This window comes from Lycorma delicatula, chromosome 1 (assembly GCF_047948215.1).
Source record: "Lycorma delicatula isolate Av1 chromosome 1, ASM4794821v1, whole genome shotgun sequence".
Classification (NCBI taxonomy): domain Eukaryota; kingdom Metazoa; phylum Arthropoda; class Insecta; order Hemiptera; family Fulgoridae; genus Lycorma; species Lycorma delicatula.
This window is the reverse complement of record NC_134455.1, coordinates 3,720,722-3,742,116: the sequence shown is the minus strand read 5'-3', so window position 1 is coordinate 3,742,116 and position 21,395 is coordinate 3,720,722. Positions and strand designations below refer to the sequence as shown.

Genomic DNA, 21,395 nt, shown 5'->3' with positions numbered 1-21,395 from the left:
TGCTACCATCTTGTGAAAAAATTACAGGATTTAAAGAGATTTAACAGATTCTGACAAAAAAGAACGTTACGATTGGATATTTTTTATGCCTGTAACAACAACAAAATTGAAACCGTACAAAATTACGATAATTTAATTGCAGATTTTTTTGCGCATTTCTACTGCGTTTTTTATTATTGAAATTTTTTTTTTTTGCTTTTTGTTTATGAAACATAGTTTGCTGATTTTAAAAATAATACTTTCAAGCAAATCGGTTTAAAATTGGGCAAAATATGGAAAAACCCGCGTCATAAATCACAGATTAGTAACATATGTTAGTATAAGTGACAGTAGATTAAGAAAACTACGTTTTATCAAAATCCCCATTCCCTGAAAAGGCTCTTCAGATTGACAAAAAACAATTTTTACTGTATACTGTTCATTACGAATCATTATGTGTTACATATTTACCGATATCATTTGTCAGAAAAGATATTTATAGACCTCAAGTAAAAGTGACGTATTTATGACCATAAATTCCTTTTTTTTTGTGTGTGCTGTATATCATAATTTATTATGTGTTTCAATACATCGATATGTTGCTACTAAGATAAGCTATTTTTATTTTTGTAAGTAATAAATAAATCCATAATCGTTACAGCAATTATAATACACAAGGCACACACACACACACACACACTGTCTAGTCTAAATAAAACATTTTACATTGTATAAACGTCGTTCAAATTGTGTAATAAAACTGATTCCTTTGTGAATATAAAACAAAATAACTGACTTAAATGCCATATAAAATGATTTCATAACAGCGTTATACAACTGACGCCGTACATGACCAGTTCCAAGATTAAATGATCTGAAAAGGTTAAATAAATAAATCACCTACTACAGAATATAAGATTACATTAATTTTTCATGAAAGTATTTTCACAGGATCCTGCAGCCTTAGATGATTGAAATAATTCCATTATTGCATAATAAAAATAAAAATATTAAAATAATGATAATTGCATATTAATTTACTGTTTTGAGTGCTGCTATCTGTTAACAGTTTTTATAAGAATGTCTCCCTCAACACTGTCTGATGGTTTAATGAAATTGAAATTTTGTTTGCATTTATATATATATGTTTTGCAACAGATAGCAGCAGTCATGTAAAATAATATGTAATTATAATTATTTTAGTATTTTTGTTTTTATTCCAAAAATGGAATTATTTCAGTCATGACTGAGGATGCAGGATCCGCAAAAATACTTTCATGAAAAATTAAGGTAAGATATGTTTTATCTTAATATTCTGTTACTAGGTGGTTTATTTAATAGAATTTTTTAAATTATAATAAGCTTAAATGTTTTGGATTGTATTTCTGCTGCTTTTTGGATACTGGAATGAATGAAACTTTGACATGGAAGTATCACATAAACTGACTGAGAAAAAAATTAAATAGGACTACTTTGTACTTCAATCTTATTGTGGTTCTTTAGTAAAACAATATTAGTGACAGCATATTATAGATATGTAAATTCTTTATTCTTTTATAATTAATATTTTACGATATATCCACAGTTTGTTTGAAGGTACTTGAAATTCAAAAACAAAGCTCCATGGTGATGAATCTGTTATAATTGCAGCATTTTTGCAGTTCAAGCTTTACAGATTTAAATTTGGGTGACTGCTTCTGGTACTTAATTATATTAAGTAAATATATATTTTTAATCGGAAAAAATAATCCAACTTAACTTTACTTTCTGATGATCATGATTAAAAAATTTGCGATTAAGAACTACCCTACAAGCTTCAAATTTCTTATAAAATATTGCTTCTGATAATTATATTAAAAGAGTAAATTCCATCAATTTTTGAAAGAAAAGGGTGAAAACATTAAAGAAAGAAGTTCATTATTCAGTTGAATTTTTTATTGATAACAGTTATTCATAATACTTAGATCAAGCACGTATTTAAAAACTGATTTCTAGAATCATGGTTTAACATGAACAATGACAATAATGAAGAAATAAAAACAATGATAGAAATGGATTGTAATAAATTTCAAAGATGAAAATCTTCTGCTGTAAGTATCTAAATAACAATTAAAGATTAGCACAATACAGTATTGTTTTATATATATATATGTGTGTGTATATATATTTATATAAAGACAAGACAGGATGCAGATGGATCAGAGAAATACGAGAGGATTTGAAGGAAATTGGCCTTACACCAGTAGACACTACAAATAAGATAAAATTGAACAAAACACTCACAAGAAAAACTCACAACATAAACATTTTCGACCCTAGAAAGGGCACAAATATTAGAATGTATGAAAAAATACTGGGAGGACCGCAAGGCAATCCCTTCGAAGAGACTTGGATATGGACTGACTAAAGTGTTCCTATGCAGTCATAAAAGATATATAAAAGCATAACAAAAAACTTGAAAGACTTTGAGATGTGGCTATTTAAAAGCATGTTATATAAAAAATGAAATAAAGAGGTCTTGCATAGAATGTCAACAAAAACAGAATTTAACAGCCATAAAAGTATACAAATTAGAATATTTTGATCATATGATGAGAGGAGTGATTTTGCAAAAAGGCATTATGTAGGATGATTAAGAATACGATGGCTGTGTCTCAGAAACTGGTTTAATTGTATTTCCAAACCAATTATTTAGAGCAGTTGTGAATAATTTAGAAATAGTCATAATGGTCATCAAGCTTCATTCAAGGACTACATAATTAAATAAAGAATAATTCAAGTCCATAAGTATTATATTATTATTTCTACAACTGATATGAAGTACAGTTGAACAAGAAATGAGTGTATACTTTTATTTATTATAATTTGGAATACTACTTTATGTGATAATTTATTAATTGTATAGGTTTATTTATTATTATCATATCGAATCCACCTGTATTATATAATAAATGGTATTACTAGGGGTATGAGATGAAACCTATAATAATTGTGGGTGGTGGTGTGTGTGAATATATATGTATATATACAAGGTTAAATAAAATATAAACAGGATTTTATTTTTTTAAATATTGTTTAATTGAAAAATAAAAGGTAAATATAATTTATTTTTCTACATAGTTTCCTGCTGTACAAATACATTTTTTCCAACGAGAAGGAAGGTTTTTTATCACAGCATCATAGAATGAAGCTGGTTGCATCAGGAGCCAATTGCTTACGAATCCCTCCATGCCCTCGTCATCTTCAAATCGTTGCCCTCCTAAAGCTTCTTTAAGCTGTCCAAACAAATAAAAATCACAGGGTGATAGGTCCGGGCTGTAGGGAGGATGATCAAGTTGAGTCCAGTGCATTTCTTCTAGTTTTGAGACCATTAGAGCTGCAGTATGGGGCTTGACATTGTCATGGAGGAGGAAGCTTCTCGAATCTGTTTGTCTTGTCTTTTGCAGCGATATGCAGCCCTTACCTCATTTAATAGCTCTCAGTGGTAAGCAGTATTGATTGTGTGTTGCGCATGCAAAAAATCTATGAGCAAACTGCCTCATCGGTTGAAAAAAAATGGTTGAAAAAACCTTGCCAGCTAACAGTCGAGTCTTGGCTTTTACTGAAGCTTCCTCTCTTTTCCTCTGTCACTCCATACTGGCTTGTTTCGACTGGGGAGTGTAGTGGTAGACCCCTGTTTCGTCACATCTGACTCAGAAATGCATCACTTTTCACAAACCTTGCTGTAAGCCTCTGACAGACCTCCAAACGTCTCAACTTCTGATTTGCAGTCAAAAGGCAAGGGACCCATCTGGCACACACTTTACGGAACTGTAGGTCATTTGTGATGATTGCTTGACAGCTACTATAACTTATTCCAACCTGTTCTGCAATTTCGGATACTTTCACTTGTCGATCGTCTTTAAGGATGTCTTGAACCAGGTGAATGTTTCATCTATAATACTGGTCTAAGGATGGCAATTGTATTTTTGATTTTCTACTTGTACTCATCCTTCCTTGAACTCTTTATGCCAAGCAAATGCATGAGCCTTTGACAGTGTTTGGTAACCTAACTGTGCAATCAATCTTGAGAAAATTTTCATTGCTTGAACTCCTTCACAAGCAAGAAATTTTATAATTATGCGTTGCTCCTGTTGCTCCAACATGCATCATGAGCGTTAGTGATGAATTGGTTGGGAATGTGGAATGACCGGCTGTCCCCACTCCTAATGATCCCACCCAAGCATATTAGAAGCGAGGGCCCAGTCCTACTAACCGTAGATGCTCAGGAACAAAAATACTGTTTATATTTAATTTACCCTGTATAATTTTACTGAAATTAATATTTTTAAGGTTCATATTATTCCTCTGTACTGTTAAATTATATTTTAATTTTGTAATATAAAGCATCTAGTTTAGAATATTGAGATAAGATAGATGTATCTTACCTTAATTTTTTTTATGAAAGTACTCTTCACACTTTTCCTTTTTTAATTAAATTATTCAATCATGACAGGATGTAAGCGAAAGTACTTTCATGATAAAATTAAGGTAAGTTACATCTTATCTCAATATTTTGTACTAGGTGGTTTATATTATAAAATTAAAAATATTAATTTAAATATATATAATTCAATTGTATTGTATTGTTAAATGATATTTTTCTTACCTTCCATTTGGTTTAAGGTGTTACATTATGTTGTTAAAAATATAACAAACAAACTATGCAGCAAAATAGTATACATGCAGCAACTGATATTATTTGGCTGTAAAATGTTTTATCTTCTTTAGTGTACACAGAGATCTTATTTCAAAGTACGTATATAATTCTTGTAAATATGAAAAAGTTTTATATTCTAATTAAAGAACTGTAAGTTGCTGGAGCTTTTTATGAAAGTGCTTTCCAGTGATGACCTAGGATTAATGTCATTTAATATATACATAAATAGTATGTTAATTATATATTTTATGTTTTGGATTTTTTCTAGATAGTGCTCAGTTTGTTTGTAGCAGTTATCCTAGATAATCTAGAATTGGATGAGGATATAAAAAAGTTAAAACAACTAAAATTTCGTGAGCAGAGTGCAGAAATAAAAGAAACATTACCATTTCGCTTACGAGTATTTGAAAAGTTTCCTGACAGTCCAAAAATGACATGTCTTCATAAAGTCTCTTCTGATTTCTTATTACCAAAAGTATTTAGCATTACTAATATATTTGGATTATATTTACTGTTTGTAGTACATGTATGAGGATTGATAAAGAAATACACAGAATTTTAGTTTTTCTCAAAAATCCTTTATTTATTCATCAATATTGATTTTGTCACCTTCCAAGTGCTCTTTTTCGGATATAATATATTTGTGCCAATTTTTACAATTTCGAAGCACCTCTGCAGTTTTCGCAAGTTTATGCAATTTTCGGTATGGAATTTAGCTCCTTCAGCAATTCTGTATTTATTTCTTCAATGTTGTTAAAAAGTCATCTTTCATATTTTTTTTTTCAGTTTGGGGAATAGGAAATCACAGGGGATCATCTCCAGCAAATGTGATGAGGCATCATAACGGTGTTGTTTTTGGGCAAAAATTCACGAACAAGCAGTGAAGTGTAAGTAGATGTGCAATTATCATAAATTGTTTCATCACAAATCTGGGCGTTTTCTTTGGATTGCTTCACACAAACAGTGTAAAATTTCCAAGTATAATCCTTATTGACTCTCTGATAGTGCTTTGGCGATTGTTCATAATCATTTTCGTCACTTTTACAACATTGTCATTGGTTGGTTGTAGATGTGCTGGGACATCCAAGGTGCTCTTCATCTTCAACGTTTTACGATCTTCTTGGAAATATTTTTACTACTTGTAAGTGCTTGTTTTATTTATAGAATAATCGCTAAAAGGAACATTAAATATTTCCAATGCAATACTGCACTTTATTCCATTCTTAAAGCAAATTCTTTGCTTTGTAATGCAAATTCTTTGTTCCATTTTTTTCCACAAGTTAAAAATCGCCAACCATACCAAAACACATGTAACCTTTTCGACCGCTAGCAATAAACTAAACATCCAATATGGCTGCCAATGGAAACATGTTAGGGACAAATATACAAACATAGAAAAAAAAATGTAACAATTGGACCTACACAGTCTGGAAAATTTGAAGATTCTGCTTTTTTTTTTTATCAAACCTCATATAAATTACTTTATAATAAATAAGTGTTCCTCTGTTTTCTTTTTTATTGATATTATTTATACATAATTATAATATTTTTTGGTTTATTGTTTTACATTGTAATAAAATTAGTTTAAACAAAAATCATCTTGCTCTTCACTAAGTAATAAGCTGATTTAAGTTAAGTTAATTTAAGTGTATGCTGATTTTTAAGTGTAAGCCATATAGTTAGTTCTCACATTAAAAATCAGAATGTAGGTACTTTCATTGACAAGCACCCCAGTTTTAGTCTTGTTCATGAGGATTTACTTAATCTTTAGATCACTAAAGAATGAAAATTTTACTAAAGAATTAGTTTTGGGTTATTTTGAAAGTTTATATTTGTATAATATTTGTGATTACGTAGCAGTTCTTTTTGTAGATCAGTTTTGAGTTTATGGTTATAGAAAGTCTTGAGAAATAGACTCATATAAAGTGCTTTGAGCTGAAAAGTTTTGTTTTTACCATTAATATTTTTGAAGATTCTCTACTGGTAAAATAAAATATGTAGAAAAATTCAATATTCCTAACAGAAATTAAAATATTAAAATTTTAAATAGCATGATTAAATTTTTTAATGAGAAAAAATAAAATTATTTTAATATATTGAATTTTTTTATCCTTACTGAAATGTTTTTTACTACTGTGATATCTTCAGCTTAATGCTAATAATATCATATTGTGGTTCCAAGTAGCTAATTTTTTCAAGTTTAACAGACACTTATTCAGAATTTGTTCTAAAAGAGAATTATATTTTTAATATGTTTATTTAGTTATACTGGATTACATTTTTTGTATTATATTCAAGAGTGATGTCCTTTAGTCATGTCATTTCGGTGTATTTGTGTCCTTATTAGGTATTTTTTTAAATATAGAATATCTAGGTTTATTTTGTACTTTTTTATTTATTTCTATGAAGAAATTAGTTAATGTTGGCTCTGTACATTATTGGTATGTTTTTATATGAGATTGAAAATAATATAACTAAATTTCTGAATTTTTGAAGCGAAGCTTCTTAACACAGAATTTTAATTCTTTTTATTCCTTGTTAATTTAATTTTGTCTAAATCATGACTACCACTATTTCCAATCCGACTTATTGCAAATAAAAGCACATCTTGATGTAAATGGTTAAGTTTCTGTGAGGAATCTGTATGGTTCATAATCTTTACCTAATAATAAAGTATAAAGAAAAAAAAACGCAAGTTTATTGTTTGTTACGTTTAATGTAATCCATATTGTGTACACATACATTTGCGTATTTTGCGTACACATATTTTTGTGTTAACACATAAGCTTTTTTTTTTTTAAATTTTACTTGATTTTGTTGAGTGTAATTTTTTTAGAAGTTGGTTTATATTGATTAGTTATAAAGTATTTTAAATTCTTTAAGTGTTAGCTTCATTTTGTAAATTGTGAATGTCGTGTTAGTTTTATTTGTATAAGTACTATTCATTTGAAAAATTTATCAACTGGGACTAACACTGCATAATCTATTTTTATCCTTGACTCAGAAATAGCCATACAAAATACAGATATTGAAACTTAAATTCCTATAATGCTGAAAAAACCCAGAATTCATCATTAATCCACACAAGGATGTAAAACAAACAAATTAAGACAAGAGTAATCACATAATTACTCGGGTACATTAATTTATAGCATTCTCGATTACATTCAAAAAATATAACGTGTACATAATCCAATTAGCCAATTCTAAATGAGAATAAAACCATCAATAACAACTTCAAGTGCACAGTACCCAACATATAAAATCTTATGTTTGAGGCTCCACCTGAAGCCCCCTCCGTTCAAACCATTCCAAAAATACATGAGCTGAAAATAGATGTTGTGAATTACCAAAATGCCTCTACCCATAAATTTGTCTGACATGAACAAAGCCACAAGAAAATAAATAGATAAAAAAATTTTAACAAACATAAAAAAATATCACGGTCATAACTCAACATTACCGTAATTTGACTATATTCTTACATATCAATAACAGAAATCCTTTCCATTTTTAAAAACAGACTAATACAACTACCAGAAGAATGTAACTCGGAAATAATAAAGCTACAAAACATTGTTAAATAAAATTACTCTACTTTCTAAAACAAATAGTTTAGAATCTAAATTTGTTGCCAATATTCGATTTTGATGTTTTATGTAGTGGTAGAACAAATTGATTATTTAAATTACTCTTATATAAACATATGATCACTATAATTACATTTTATTTTACTTAAATAATTATTGTTAGATTTATCAATTTTATTATTTAATAAAATTTTATAAGTAGGATTAATAAGATTGCATGCTATATATTATATTTATCTTTAATGAATATTAGTTATTTTTTTAGTAATATTATCCTATTTTCTTACCAGAAATTTATCTATTTTTTGGTGTACGTCATCATTGAAAACTGAATAACAAATCCAAATTTAAAACAATCTTATTATGTAATCATTGTCATTAATAAAACTTGATCTAATCATCTCTAAGAGAACAAACTATGATTTCTTTTAAATTATGGCATTTGTATGTAACAGATTGATAATAGCTGTAACTATTTTTATTATACTTTATAAAATGGGGCAGGTGTTTTGTTACTAATTTCAACTATTTATTTTTTTATTAGTATTTTTATCATTATATCCATTATTTCTAATAAAGTTTTTAACATAGTTATTGTCATTTAATTTGATAGCATTTTTAGGCACGTGTTCAACGTATATCAACCAATGGTTTGAAGTCACTGAATCCAAGAATGGGTGCTAAGAATGGTGTATTATAGTATCACTATTAATATATATTTTTAATTATTCAACAATGTATTTTTTTTTTTTAATTTTTATCTTTGATTCATTAGAGAAATTATAATCCATATTCATTATTGTAGATAAATTGTAAGCCATATTGTGGCTTTTGGCAGATATTTGAAAATTCCGTTGAGTAGAAATGTTCTAAAAAGATATGTTAAAACGTTACTTCTTAGATCATTCCAAATTATTCTGATTCTATTCGCTAAATCTATGTACTTGAAATGTAGTGCCTTCATTCTACATCTTCAATGGATTCTGCTTAATTTAGTACCTGGTTAATCAGCCAAGTAAATGTGAGGGGTTAGCTAAAAGCAACTATTAATTTAGTTACATGGATATCTTAGCATATTCCTGGTAGTCCATATGCTGTACTATCCATGGTATTGATCTTCCGAAATAATTTTATTCAGTTCATTGAACATTTTCTAATTTAGTTATTTAAATTTAAATAATATCTTAAATTGCTTTAAGTTCAGTTAATTAGTATCAGAAGTTCTTAGTTCTGACAACAGCAGCTTTTCAATAAAGGAATAATTTAAAAAATTTTTAATTTATTAAAATCTGTATTTAAAAAGATGCTAAATCTGTTTTTTCATTAACTTTCTGGCAGGCGCACCATTGTAAATTTAACAACAGCAATGATTTATTGTATGGGCAGGCCAATTCTATGAATTTAGAAAACCAGTTGATACACATATTTTTTATTTATACTTTGAAAAGACTTTGAATCCATTTGGTGCACAACAGAAGTAAAAGGGAAATTCAAAACACCCTGTAAAAATATTATCAGAAGGGTTTCCTGGACCAAAACCCAGATCTCGTAGTATAAAAACTGAAGTGGAAGCATTTTTACTAATAATGGAAATAAGTATGATAGACGATATTATAAAATATTCTAACATATACATTACTCAGATTTTTGAAAATTTTTAGAGATACTGACTAATCATAATGAAGTCCTTGCCTTGTTGGGTCTTCTTTATTTGAGTGGTCTAAGAAAAGGTAACCACACAAATGTAGAAGAAATCTGGGCAAGTGATGGAACAGGTGTACAGGTGGTGAGAACTGCAATGAGCTATAAGCATTTCTTGTTTTTTCTTCTTTCAAGAATAATTTGATGATTACAACAAATGAGCATTGTAAGGTAGATAAACTTGCTGCAATTAGGTCTTGGACCCGTTTGTAAGAAATTGTATTGATAGTTAATACTATCAAGCTGGTTACTATCTATGAAATGTTGCATCCCTTTAGAGGTCGATGTTCCTTTGTGCAATACATTCCATACAAGCCAGCCAAATATGGCCTGAAAATGTTTGCATTGTGCGATGCACAAATATTTTTTCATAGTAATTTAGAGGTCTACTGTGGGAAACAGCCACCAAGACCCTATCAAGTTGACAATACCTCAACTGAGATCGTAAAAAGGCTTGTCATTCTAGTTGAAGAATCAAATAAAAGTTTTATAACTTGTACACCACCATACCTGTTGTTGAGACTGTATTAGATAAAGGAATAACAATGATTGGCACATTGAAGTAGAATAAGACACAAATTCCTTTATTATTTCAACCAAACAAAGCAAGGGTAGTTCGGAGTTTGTGTTTCAGGATGACAAAATGATGGTGTTATATGTTCCTAAGAAAAACAAAGCAGTTAACGTAGTTCAATGTATGACATTGATGAATGCATGGTCATTGATGAAGAGATGAACAAACCAGAAGTCATATTAGATTATAATATACCAAAAGAGGAGTTGACACACGCGATAAAATGTATGCTATTTATTTCGTATCGCGAGTAAAGACTGGCCTTTCGCAATATTTTACATGCTAATGAATCTTAACAAGTATAAATGCCAGATTTCTCCTCTCCTTCACAAAGTATACCAAGAAGAAGAATTTTTCAGAAAAATGTTGCTATGGACCTAATGAAAGGACCCCTAACTGAACGAGCTGAAATCAAATCGCTACCTCAAGATATCTTTATATAATTAGAACGCTATATACAAGAAAGTGAACAGGAAGCTTCAACTTTCAATGCACGCCTGCTCATGTGACTCCATGAGGTGCACCTGCTGGAAGGTTAAACTGGAAGAGTTATTCCAGTTTTTAATTTGGAAATTTTTGTTTAGTTTTAATAATATTTTATATATGTATATATTATTTAATAAGTTTTACATAAACAGAATGTAAAACTAAAAAATACTGAATTTTAGTGTTTAATAAACATAAAATTTCAATTTGAATTACTGTTACTTATATGATTCTTAATCTAAAACTATTTTTTTTGACTACTTTTTTATTATACTTTCTTTTTTAGGTTCGTGAAAGCTTTATGAGGCAATTTGTCTATGAAATGGAAGATGATGAAAATGAAAGTACCAAAAAAATGTGTGATGTATTTGATTCAAAAGTAGTATATCGCAAACAAAGGTCTATGAAATTATTAAATAGTCTTCCTAAGATTAGGCATGTTACTACTGAATTACGAAAAGCAAGCATTACATACATTATTAAGTAAGTTAATTATATTATTATAGCAATGCAATATAATGATTTACTGTAACATGTCATTATACATGCACATGTATATTATTATTAAGATTATTATACCACAGTAAGCCTATTATGGGTTGTATTTATTCATGATTGATGTTTTTAGAGATGGCTTTGTCTCTCATGTCAGTTTCTCTATAACTACTACATGTAAAGTAATTGAAACTGTTAAATGTTACAAGTTAAAAATTAGACTACAGGTTGTTACAATTTATTTTAAATTATATGTTGTAATTTTACTCTTATGTTACAATGTATATAATGGGGTGCAAATTAATCTGAACACAGGTGATTTGCTGTTTATTTCTATTTTGTGCCTACACTGCTTGACCACACCCATTCTTTAAGTTGCCTGTGTAATGTGAGGTTATTGTTCTTTGATTATTTAGCAATTTTCTTGTTGTGAATAGTGTTTTGTGAAAGTTTATTTCATTTTTTATTACAAAATCATATTTTTGTATTTTTTTCTTGTGTGTCTTGAATATATAATAATGGACATATTCCTAGAAAGCATTCGGAAATTATTTCTTTTTCTGAGCTTATCAGTATGACATAACAACAAGTAGCCTTTGAGTGTGGTGTTAGACTAGGGACAATGAATGCTATTTTAATACAATTTAAAGAAACTGGTTTATTTTCACCTCAAAGAAAAGGCAAATTTGGCTGTAAAAAAACTACTCTAACACAGGATCAGTTATTAGTGAGAAAATTAAACTTGATCCAAAGTTGTTTGCTGTGGACTTAAGTGAAGAATTAGCAGTCAGTGAAACAGATTTACATGTGAAACTGTTATAGTTCTTGCAGTTGGGTGGAAAGCCCATTGGCCAGCTAAAAAGCAGCTTTTATTAACGCCAGCAGTGTGAAAATTGCTGGCGTTTATCCTTTGAGGACCAACGCATAAACCTGGACCAAAGAATACTGAGAAAAATTTTTTGTTTTCCAATGAATCACATTTTTTCTTCAGGGGCAGAAAGTTTCATATATTAGAAATGCATCACTGGCTCATATCCAGCAATCGGTAAAACATCCCCTATCCCCAGAAAAAAATGTTTTGGGATGTTTCACGTTTGAAGGCCCTTGTTCATTACTTCCAAATGGTAATATATTGAAAAGTGATGGTTATATTAAGATTCTGAAGGAAAGGGTTGTGGCACAACTTGTAAAACAAATTTTCCACTATGCAACAAAGTGTTCCTACAAGATTTGGCACCTTGGCAAGTGGAAAATTTGTTCAAAGAACAAAACATTAATTTTCCTTTAAGTTGTAATCATACATATATTCTTTGTTAAATTGAAATCTATGTTTCTTTTCGCTTTTATTCAAACCAAATTATTAAATATTGTTTTTTTGCTTACTTTTCAAAACGCTAGTTTTTATGAATTTTTTTTAGCAATCTTAGATGTAAGCCAATTATTTTTAAAAATTGCTTTAATTAGTTTAATTTTATTTAGTTTTTTTTATCTTATCTGTATTACTTTTAGTTACCATGATTTTCATTTTTATGCAAAAAACTTATTAAATATTGTTTTTTTTTTTTGTATTTTGCAATGTAATTTACTGAAACAATTTATCACAAAAAATACCCTAATTTTAAATGTATATTGTAAAAAACTCATTAAAAAATGAACTTTAAAAATGAATATAATAATAGAAAAGGCATGAGTTGGACAGCTATTTTGATGGTGGAGACTGCAAAAAAACAAAATATCTATATATCTTGCGCAGTAAACAGCAATAGCGTAATTATGAGAATCAAGAAATTTTTACTTAACTGCTCAGTAAAACTCAGGAAAAAGAAATCTTAAAATTTGGTGGGAACCCTGTTCCCATCAAATAATATTGATATAGTTTCATTATGAAGAAATCAAGAAAACATGAGTAACACACTTGTTGAATCAATGCCAAATTATGTGCATAAAGTCATTAAGAATAAATAAATTATTAATTACTAGATATTCAAAAATTGTACAGGTTTTTTCTCCAAGTAGTTATTTTTTATTAAATAATATCTTTGGGTGAGGGTGTTATATGAGTTACATATTTTTGCAGGTCATACAATATTCCTTGAGTATTTTTATCTCACGACATTTATCTCACAAACTATGGGAAAGAACATAAAAATGACTTCACACTGTCGTCTAATACTATCTCTGATGATTAGCTGTATGACCTTCCAAAAAGGTTCAAGGTCATACGTGTGACCACGTATTTCAGTGTAAAATTTTCTGATCTTTTCATTGGTCAAAAATAGGCCATTCTATTTAGAAAAGTCATTTTAACCCTGAAATAACAGTCAAGGTCACCATGAGATGTTCCCCCCCCCAATCTAAGTAAATTTTTTCAGGTAATCTTTTATGTAATGTACATATTTTACAAGAAAATTGCCTGGGGTGATTACAATGAAACACTCTATGTGTCTGTGTGTGTGTGTGTGTGTGTGTGTGTTCTCATCTCAAAGAGGAATAGTTTTTTATGAAAATTGATCAATAGTTTTCAAGATTCATGTTAGGATCATTTTTCTGATAACCAAACATATTTTTTGGTGATAATATTTCTGAAAAAGCAGCCAACAAATTAAATAATCTTTTTTGTAAACAAACATGCATCTTTTTTATTAGTAATATATTTATATTATGTTTATTTAACCATTTTTAGATGTGTGGCCTTAAATATATCTTGCATGTGTATCTGTTGAAAAATCGTTGGAAAAGTATAAAAACTCCTTTTGTGGTCTATTTTCTTGAAAATTTCTTCAGTTGAAATCAGGTTTGGACAAATTCACAACTGTTGTTCTGAAGTTATTTGAATACTTTTAAGTAATACATTTAATTAACGTAAAAACTAAATTTGAAAATGAACCGAATGTGTGGAAATGTGCTTCCAGAGATCTTTCAAAACTAAGTCACAGTTCCTCAGTGATGTATGTGGCACTGTGGTGTATGAGAAAACAGTATGATGTAACATAAAATTTAACACTATTATATTTAATGAGATATGACTAAAAAGTTGCCCATTATGCGTGTTTATGCTATAGTCTTAAAGAGTCAAAATATGGATTTTAGAAGAATATGTTATATTCAGTTCCATGTTACCTCTAGATGATGTTCATGACTCTATCAACTGGCAGCTATCCATTACAACCTGCTTTGCACATTCAAACTGCAGTTTGCAAATTGAATACCACCATTACATCATATTCCTGACAATATTCTGTTAGTAAGCATGGCCAGATGTTTTGGCTGGGATGAGAGACTGCCAAATGAGCTACAATAAAAATTGAGATCATTTACATGATAATGGCAAGGTGGATTTTTCTGTATCTTTAATTTAAGAATTTGTGTATGAAAACCCAGTTGCTAGACAAGACTATCGAGATAGGCATCTTACCAAATGTTAAAAAGCAAAATTCAAAAGTCCTATTCATTGCCGCAATATTTTTTTTATTTTTTCTTTGTCTTCAGTCATTTGACTGGTTTGAAGCAGCTCTCCAAGATTCCCTATCTAGTGCTAGTTGTTTCATTTTGGTATACCCCCTACATCCTACATCCCTAACAATTTGTTTTGCTTATTCCAAACGTTCCCTGCCTGCACAGTTTTCCCCTTTTACCTGTCCAGTTTTCCCCTTTTACCTGTCCATTCCAGGAACTATTCCAGGGTGTGTCTTAATATGTGGTCTATAATTCTGTCTGTTCTTTTAATTATATTTTTTTCAAATGCTTCTTTCTTCATCAATTTGTTGCAACACCTCTTCATTTATCTTTTTATTTTAACATTCTTCTATAGCACCATATTTCAAAAGCTTCTAATCTTTTCTTCTCAGGTACTCCGATCATACAAGATTCACTTCCATACAAAGCTACACTCCAATTATATACTTTCAAAAATGTTTTTCTGACATTTAAATTAATTTTTGATGTAAACAAATTATATTTCTGACTGAAGGCTCGTTTCACCTGTGCTATTCAGCATTGTATATCGCTCCTGCTTTGTCCATCTTTGGTAATCCTACTTCCTAAATAACAAAATTCTTCTACCTCCGTATCTTTTCTCTTACTATTTTTACATTTAGTGGTCCATCTTCATTATTTCTACTACATTTCATTACTTTCGTTTTGTTCTTGTTTATTTTCATGCGCTTTATTTGAAGCTGTGTTAATTATTCCAAAATCATCTGACCAAAAGTCGTTTTCCTCTTTCCACTAAACCTCAATAATTCCTACTACATCTACATTTCATCTATCTATTTCCCTGATACAAACTGATTTCTTGACCATCTAAATGTGGCGATATGACCAGATACATGTTCCTCATATATTCAATGTGATTTATAATTTTTCAGATTTAAATGAATTTTGGCATTTTGCTGTTTGTTGTCAATAATTATGTAGGCAATGTTGGTTGGTCACTACAGATAAAACCTGCTTTTTGAAGTTTTATCTGTAAAAAGTGATATGTTTAATTTTAAATCAACCAGATTTCTTAGAAATTTTATTGAATTTCAAGCATTGGTCTCATAAAAGTTTAAGAAACATTTTTTTTAACATCTTGGGTTCAAGGCAAAGCTTGTGCAAGCAGTTTACTTCAAACGGAATATATTTTGTATAAATTGGTTTAAATAGAAAGTGATTCATTCAGTTATGGAAAAATATTGAGGAATCTGAATATTAAGAGCAATTTCTTTAAAAGTTGAATCATTTGTTTATTTAATACTTTTTTCAATATTTTAAGAATTTTAATGGGTTCTGTTCTAGTCAAATTCAAATTTTTTTTATACTTGTTTCTATTCAAAAATGTTGTTGAATTGAGAATGTATTTGTAACTATATTTTTGCTAAGAATATTAAAAGTGTAAAATATGTCAACACTTAAACAAGACAGCACAATGGTGGTACAAGATCAAAAAATACGGTGAATAATTTTTTATTAAAAAAAAGTAATAAGGTTACATAGAATTGATTTAATCTTCTTCAAAGTACTGTCCTTGGCTAGCAATACACTTATCCCAACGTTGACTCCATGACTGGAGGCATTTCTGGAAGGCGTCTTTCGGAAGGGCTTTCAGCTGCTCAGTCGTGGCCCTCTCAATGTCAGCAATGGTGTTAAATTGTTTTCCTTTAAGCACAGTTTTAATTTTTGGTTAGAGCCATAAGTCGCATAGTGCTAAATACGGTGAGTATGGCGGATGTGGACAGACAGGAACACTTTTTCGGCCAAAAACTCGCGAATGAGAAGCGAGGTGTGACACGGCACATTGTCGTGGTGAAGAAGAAAGCCATTGGTCCATTTTTCTGGTCGCTTTCTTCGTACGTCGTTTCGCAAACGTTGCAGTACACTCTTATAAAATTCAGAGTTTACAGTTGTTTCCCTTGGAAAAAACTCTGATCGCACTATGCCCTCACTATCGAAAAAAACAACGAGCATGACCTTGATGTTGGATTTTGACTGACGTGCCTTTTTAGGGCGAGGAGATGAACTGGTTTTCCATTGGGAACTCTGCATTTTGGTTTCAGGGTCATAGCCATAGACCCAACTTTCATCTCCAGTTACAATTTTGGCCATGAAGTCCGGATCTGCATGAAGACGACCCTTCAACTCTGTGCAAATTGACACACGATTTTCCTTCTGTTCATCACTCAAAAGTCTGGGAACAAATTTTGCACTCACTTGTCTCATTTGCAATTCATTAGTTAAAATGCTTTGAACGGATCCGAACGAGATGTTAAGGTCTTCCGATAGCTCTCGAATAGTCGTTCGCCTGTTTGAACGAACCATTGTTTCCACTTTTTGCACATTTTCAACTGTTTTTTAGGTTACTGGACGTCCTGCACGCTGCTTGTCTTCAACAGACTCATTTCCGTTTTTAAATCTGTCATACCACTTGTACACAGTCTTCAAAGTTACCACATTATCACTGTACACCGATTCTAACATTTCGTGAGCTTCTTTGGCACTCTTTTGCAACTTAAAACAAAACTTAATGTTAATGCGTTGTTCAAAATCCATGTTGCGCGACAGACACGATAAACACAACCTCACTGTAGCGGTTCTGGCAGGTGACTGGCAAGCTCGAACGTGTTACAACTTGTCCCTGCCTGTCTCAGTTAATCACGCTATTGGACAAATTACAGCATATGGATGTAGCATCTGCAGTTGCCGCTATAAAAATTCATTCACCATATTTTTTGATCACATCTCGTATATTTTATGATAGCCGCATTCTTAAATACTTGTTCAAGCTCATCTGTTTATGATATTAATAAGATGTTTTCAGGTAAACTTTAATAAAAATAAAAAATTAGCCTTACAACCTTGCATCATTAATTTTACTAACTAATTTGTGGCAGCGAAGCATGTTCTAACTTTTAAATACCAGACGATTGATTTCGTGAACATTATTTATAGTGAAATGGAACTAACCATAAAAATTTCTTGCAAAACTGATCTAAGATGATCACTGTTACTCCAACTGAAAAATTAAATGAAAAAGACAATAATTGGAATTAGAGAGTCAAATATTTTTAATTTTAATTCATTAAAAAAAATATCTGTAGCTGAGAAGTTTTGTGAATTGTTTAGTTTTTTATGTATTTAGTTTCTAGGATTAAATTATAATCCTATTGGAAAAAAAGGGAAAATATTTTCTAGAAATATGAAATTATAGAAAAAAGTTTTAAAATATTGAAAGAAACTATCACATACAATAATCACTAGAAAAAAAAATCAGTACGATTTGCCAGGTGTTTATGTATGCTTTTATACGAATGTTTAAGTTAATTGAGGTAATATTATTTTACATCAAACTTCCTTTTTTTATTACAATGATTGATATGGTATACATATTTTAACATGGAAGATGGAGATAGATGAAAAATTCCTCTCAATTGAAATCAAACCTAATACTAGTATATACTATGATAATATAAACTATGAAACTCCTAAAATTAGAATTTTAGGAACTTGAAGACAGTACTTATTAGTTATTTAAATAGATGCATTGTTAAGAATAAGTTCTTGGGTAGTAGTAACTACTAATCTGTAGCAGCAGATTAGTAGTTAATAATCTGACATTTGTAATAATTTTGCAAAACTTTTCATCAACTTCAAGTTTTTGTAAGAATAGGGTTGCTAAAAACTAGAATGTATTTTTAATTTAAATAATATAAAATATTTTAATGCTCTTTTTATGTATTTTATTTTTTTGATTTATTATTTTCATTTTTTTATAGTGATTCAAACAACCAAAGATTATTGCTGGGTGATTCTGCAGTTATACCAATTCCTGGTAAGGGAACACTTAATCCTCAAGGTACTATCAGCAGTGCAAAACAGCTCAGAATTGATCAGAAAAAGTGAGATTATTTTTTACTACTTAATACAAATCTTATGTTTTTGAAAGTAATTAAGGATAGCTTTTCAATAAAACTTAAAAAACTTAAAGTTTTAATAAAACTTACAAATACTAAAGTAGATAAGGTAGGTTGATTGAAAAATATGGTATTAGGATAAATACTTAGAATGTGACTGTAATAAGAGAACTATTGGCTTAGACAAGCCTTTCATGAGTTTAAGGTTGAAAGAGTATAGACTCCCATTCATTTCACAAGTACTGAGTGTTATGGACTCAGAAAAAAGACATTCAGTTTTATTATAAATTATAATAATAAAGAAATGTTGGGTGGTAATAGTGTCACAAGTATTTAAGTTCAGAAATGTTTCTCTGTATAATTGTATTGAATTTGGTAAAGTTCAAAGAATTCTCCTTTTTGGATATGCGGAAGAGATTTTCGCAAACAAAGCTGAATTCCAGAACAAAACGTAATGTTTGACAGTTGAAGGGAATAATGAAAGTAATAGCTACCCATTCATTCAAAAACGAAGGAAAATGTTATGTTCTAGTAACATTAAATAGTTTACATTATAACAGTAGTATATAACAGTAAAGTTTACATTATATAAGATATAAAATCATTAAAGATTATTTGTAATTATGATGAAAGAAACAAGTATGCATATTTGCATACTTGCTATAGCAACAAAAAATAGTTTTAATAATCTCTATTTACTGAACTTCAGTCTTCTTCAAAGTACTCTCCATGTGTCTGGATGCATTAATCCTATTATTTTTTCCACTGCTGGAAACATTTTTGGAATTTCTCAGCATGACTGTTCATGGCCTTTCTTTCACATCATCCATGTGGAAAAGTGCTTTCTTCAAAATCTTTTTATACATGAGAAAACAAAATTTAAATGGAGCAAGTTAGGGTGAATAGGAAAACTGAAGGACAGTGACCAATTTCATTTTTCAACAAAAATTTGTAAAATATGGAAAACGGTGGGAGCAGGAGCATTGTTCTGAAGTAGAAACCAATTACTTCACTCACATTTCTGGGTGTTTTTGTTATACGCTCGTGCTGTCTTCCCAACTTGACCTAGTAGAATGTTGATACTGTTTATTCAGGAGGAATAAATTCTCTAAGATCTTTTCTTTCCACATCCAAAAACAAATCATCATTGTTTTTCATTTGTGTTTTCTTGGGGAGAGATTTGCTGAATTTAGCAATTTCCACTGACTTGATTGTTCTTTGGTTCCAGGGTCGCAATTGTGACACAAACTCATCCCTTGTCACAATTTTTGTAAGAAATTCTGGGCCATTTTGAAGTTGTACATTTGAATCATGGCACCTGTGGCAAATTAACAGGTGGCGTAGGCGGTATTTGCCAACTGGGCTGTTCTGAAAAAAAAGGGAATCGGGCCATCAGAGACCAGCTCCACAGGAAAAAAAAGAAAATGACAAATGCACTCAATAACATTGTCAATTCTATAAAAACACAAGTGGTATTTTTCAATGAAGTATTCTGTGTAATGTACATCAGTTAGGTAAGCATGTACATGTACAGTGATACCTACATAGCCATAGAACTATCGGCATATAAATTGGCAAAAAAAACTACTAGCATTCAGTGAACATTTGGCCTGGTACTAGGCCAACTGAAAACATTGTCAGTTTAATATAGATGATATTTAAAACCAAAAATACATACGATGCTATTTAATTAAAACTGGTTTAGTATCCCAATTAATATAATTATTTTAAAGTACTTTAAATAATGATTTTTTCTACTCACTTTATTGCTGTAGCTCACAAATTCTGAAGTCGCTGCTGAAGGTAGATTCTAAAGAGCTCATGTCTGATTCTGAATTTACATTTATCACAAAATTGTTGAAGTCCAGATCTTATAAATGTTCATCTTCAGTGAATTTTTTTTTTCAATGTTGACAACATGCTTTGCAAACATTGCTCCACAGTTTCAGACATTTTATGAAATTCTTCTTCAGCTAACTTAAGAATGTCAGACATGTTAAAAGTTTTATTTCTTTTAGCTACTTGCCCGTTCACTTGACTCCAAATCATCCCAGTGGCATTTAAGTCAGGGTGATGGTGGCAACTGTGGAACTGTATGACCATAATTTTATAATATCATATAATTCAGTCTTTGTCATAACAACAGAACAGTTAATTTGTTGTTTGACTAACAATATTATCTGATTGCTTAAAGAGTTAGAATTTGGCTGCTTTTGTAGCAGAATATTGTGATACGATGTGCTATCTAGTACAATGACTGACCGAGGTGGCAAGTTTGGAATACACTTCTCCCATAACCATTTCATGTACTTTTCAGAATCCATCGATTTGTGATAATCTCCTTTCTTATTTAACTCGTACATAAGTAAAGCATTGTTAATGAATGCTTCTTTATTACAACCAACATAAACAATTATTAATAGTGAGCCCTTAGATACTGGTATTTTCAGTCCCTCATGAAAGTTTGTTGTGTATACATT

At 30.0% G+C, this 21,395-nt stretch overlaps 1 protein-coding gene across 1 annotated transcript in view; it reads left to right on the top strand.

The window, feature by feature from the left end:
* Positions 1 to 21,395, top strand: part of na (sodium leak channel non-selective protein na) — a 231,003-nt gene that overhangs the window by 46,559 nt on the left and 163,049 nt on the right. Inside the window, exons 11-13 of the mRNA XM_075361924.1 lie at positions 4,947 to 5,153; positions 11,316 to 11,512; positions 18,778 to 18,900. Coding sequence (XP_075218039.1) covers positions 4,947 to 5,153; positions 11,316 to 11,512; positions 18,778 to 18,900 — 527 coding nt within the window. The remainder of the gene's footprint in view (positions 1 to 4,946; positions 5,154 to 11,315; positions 11,513 to 18,777; positions 18,901 to 21,395) is intronic.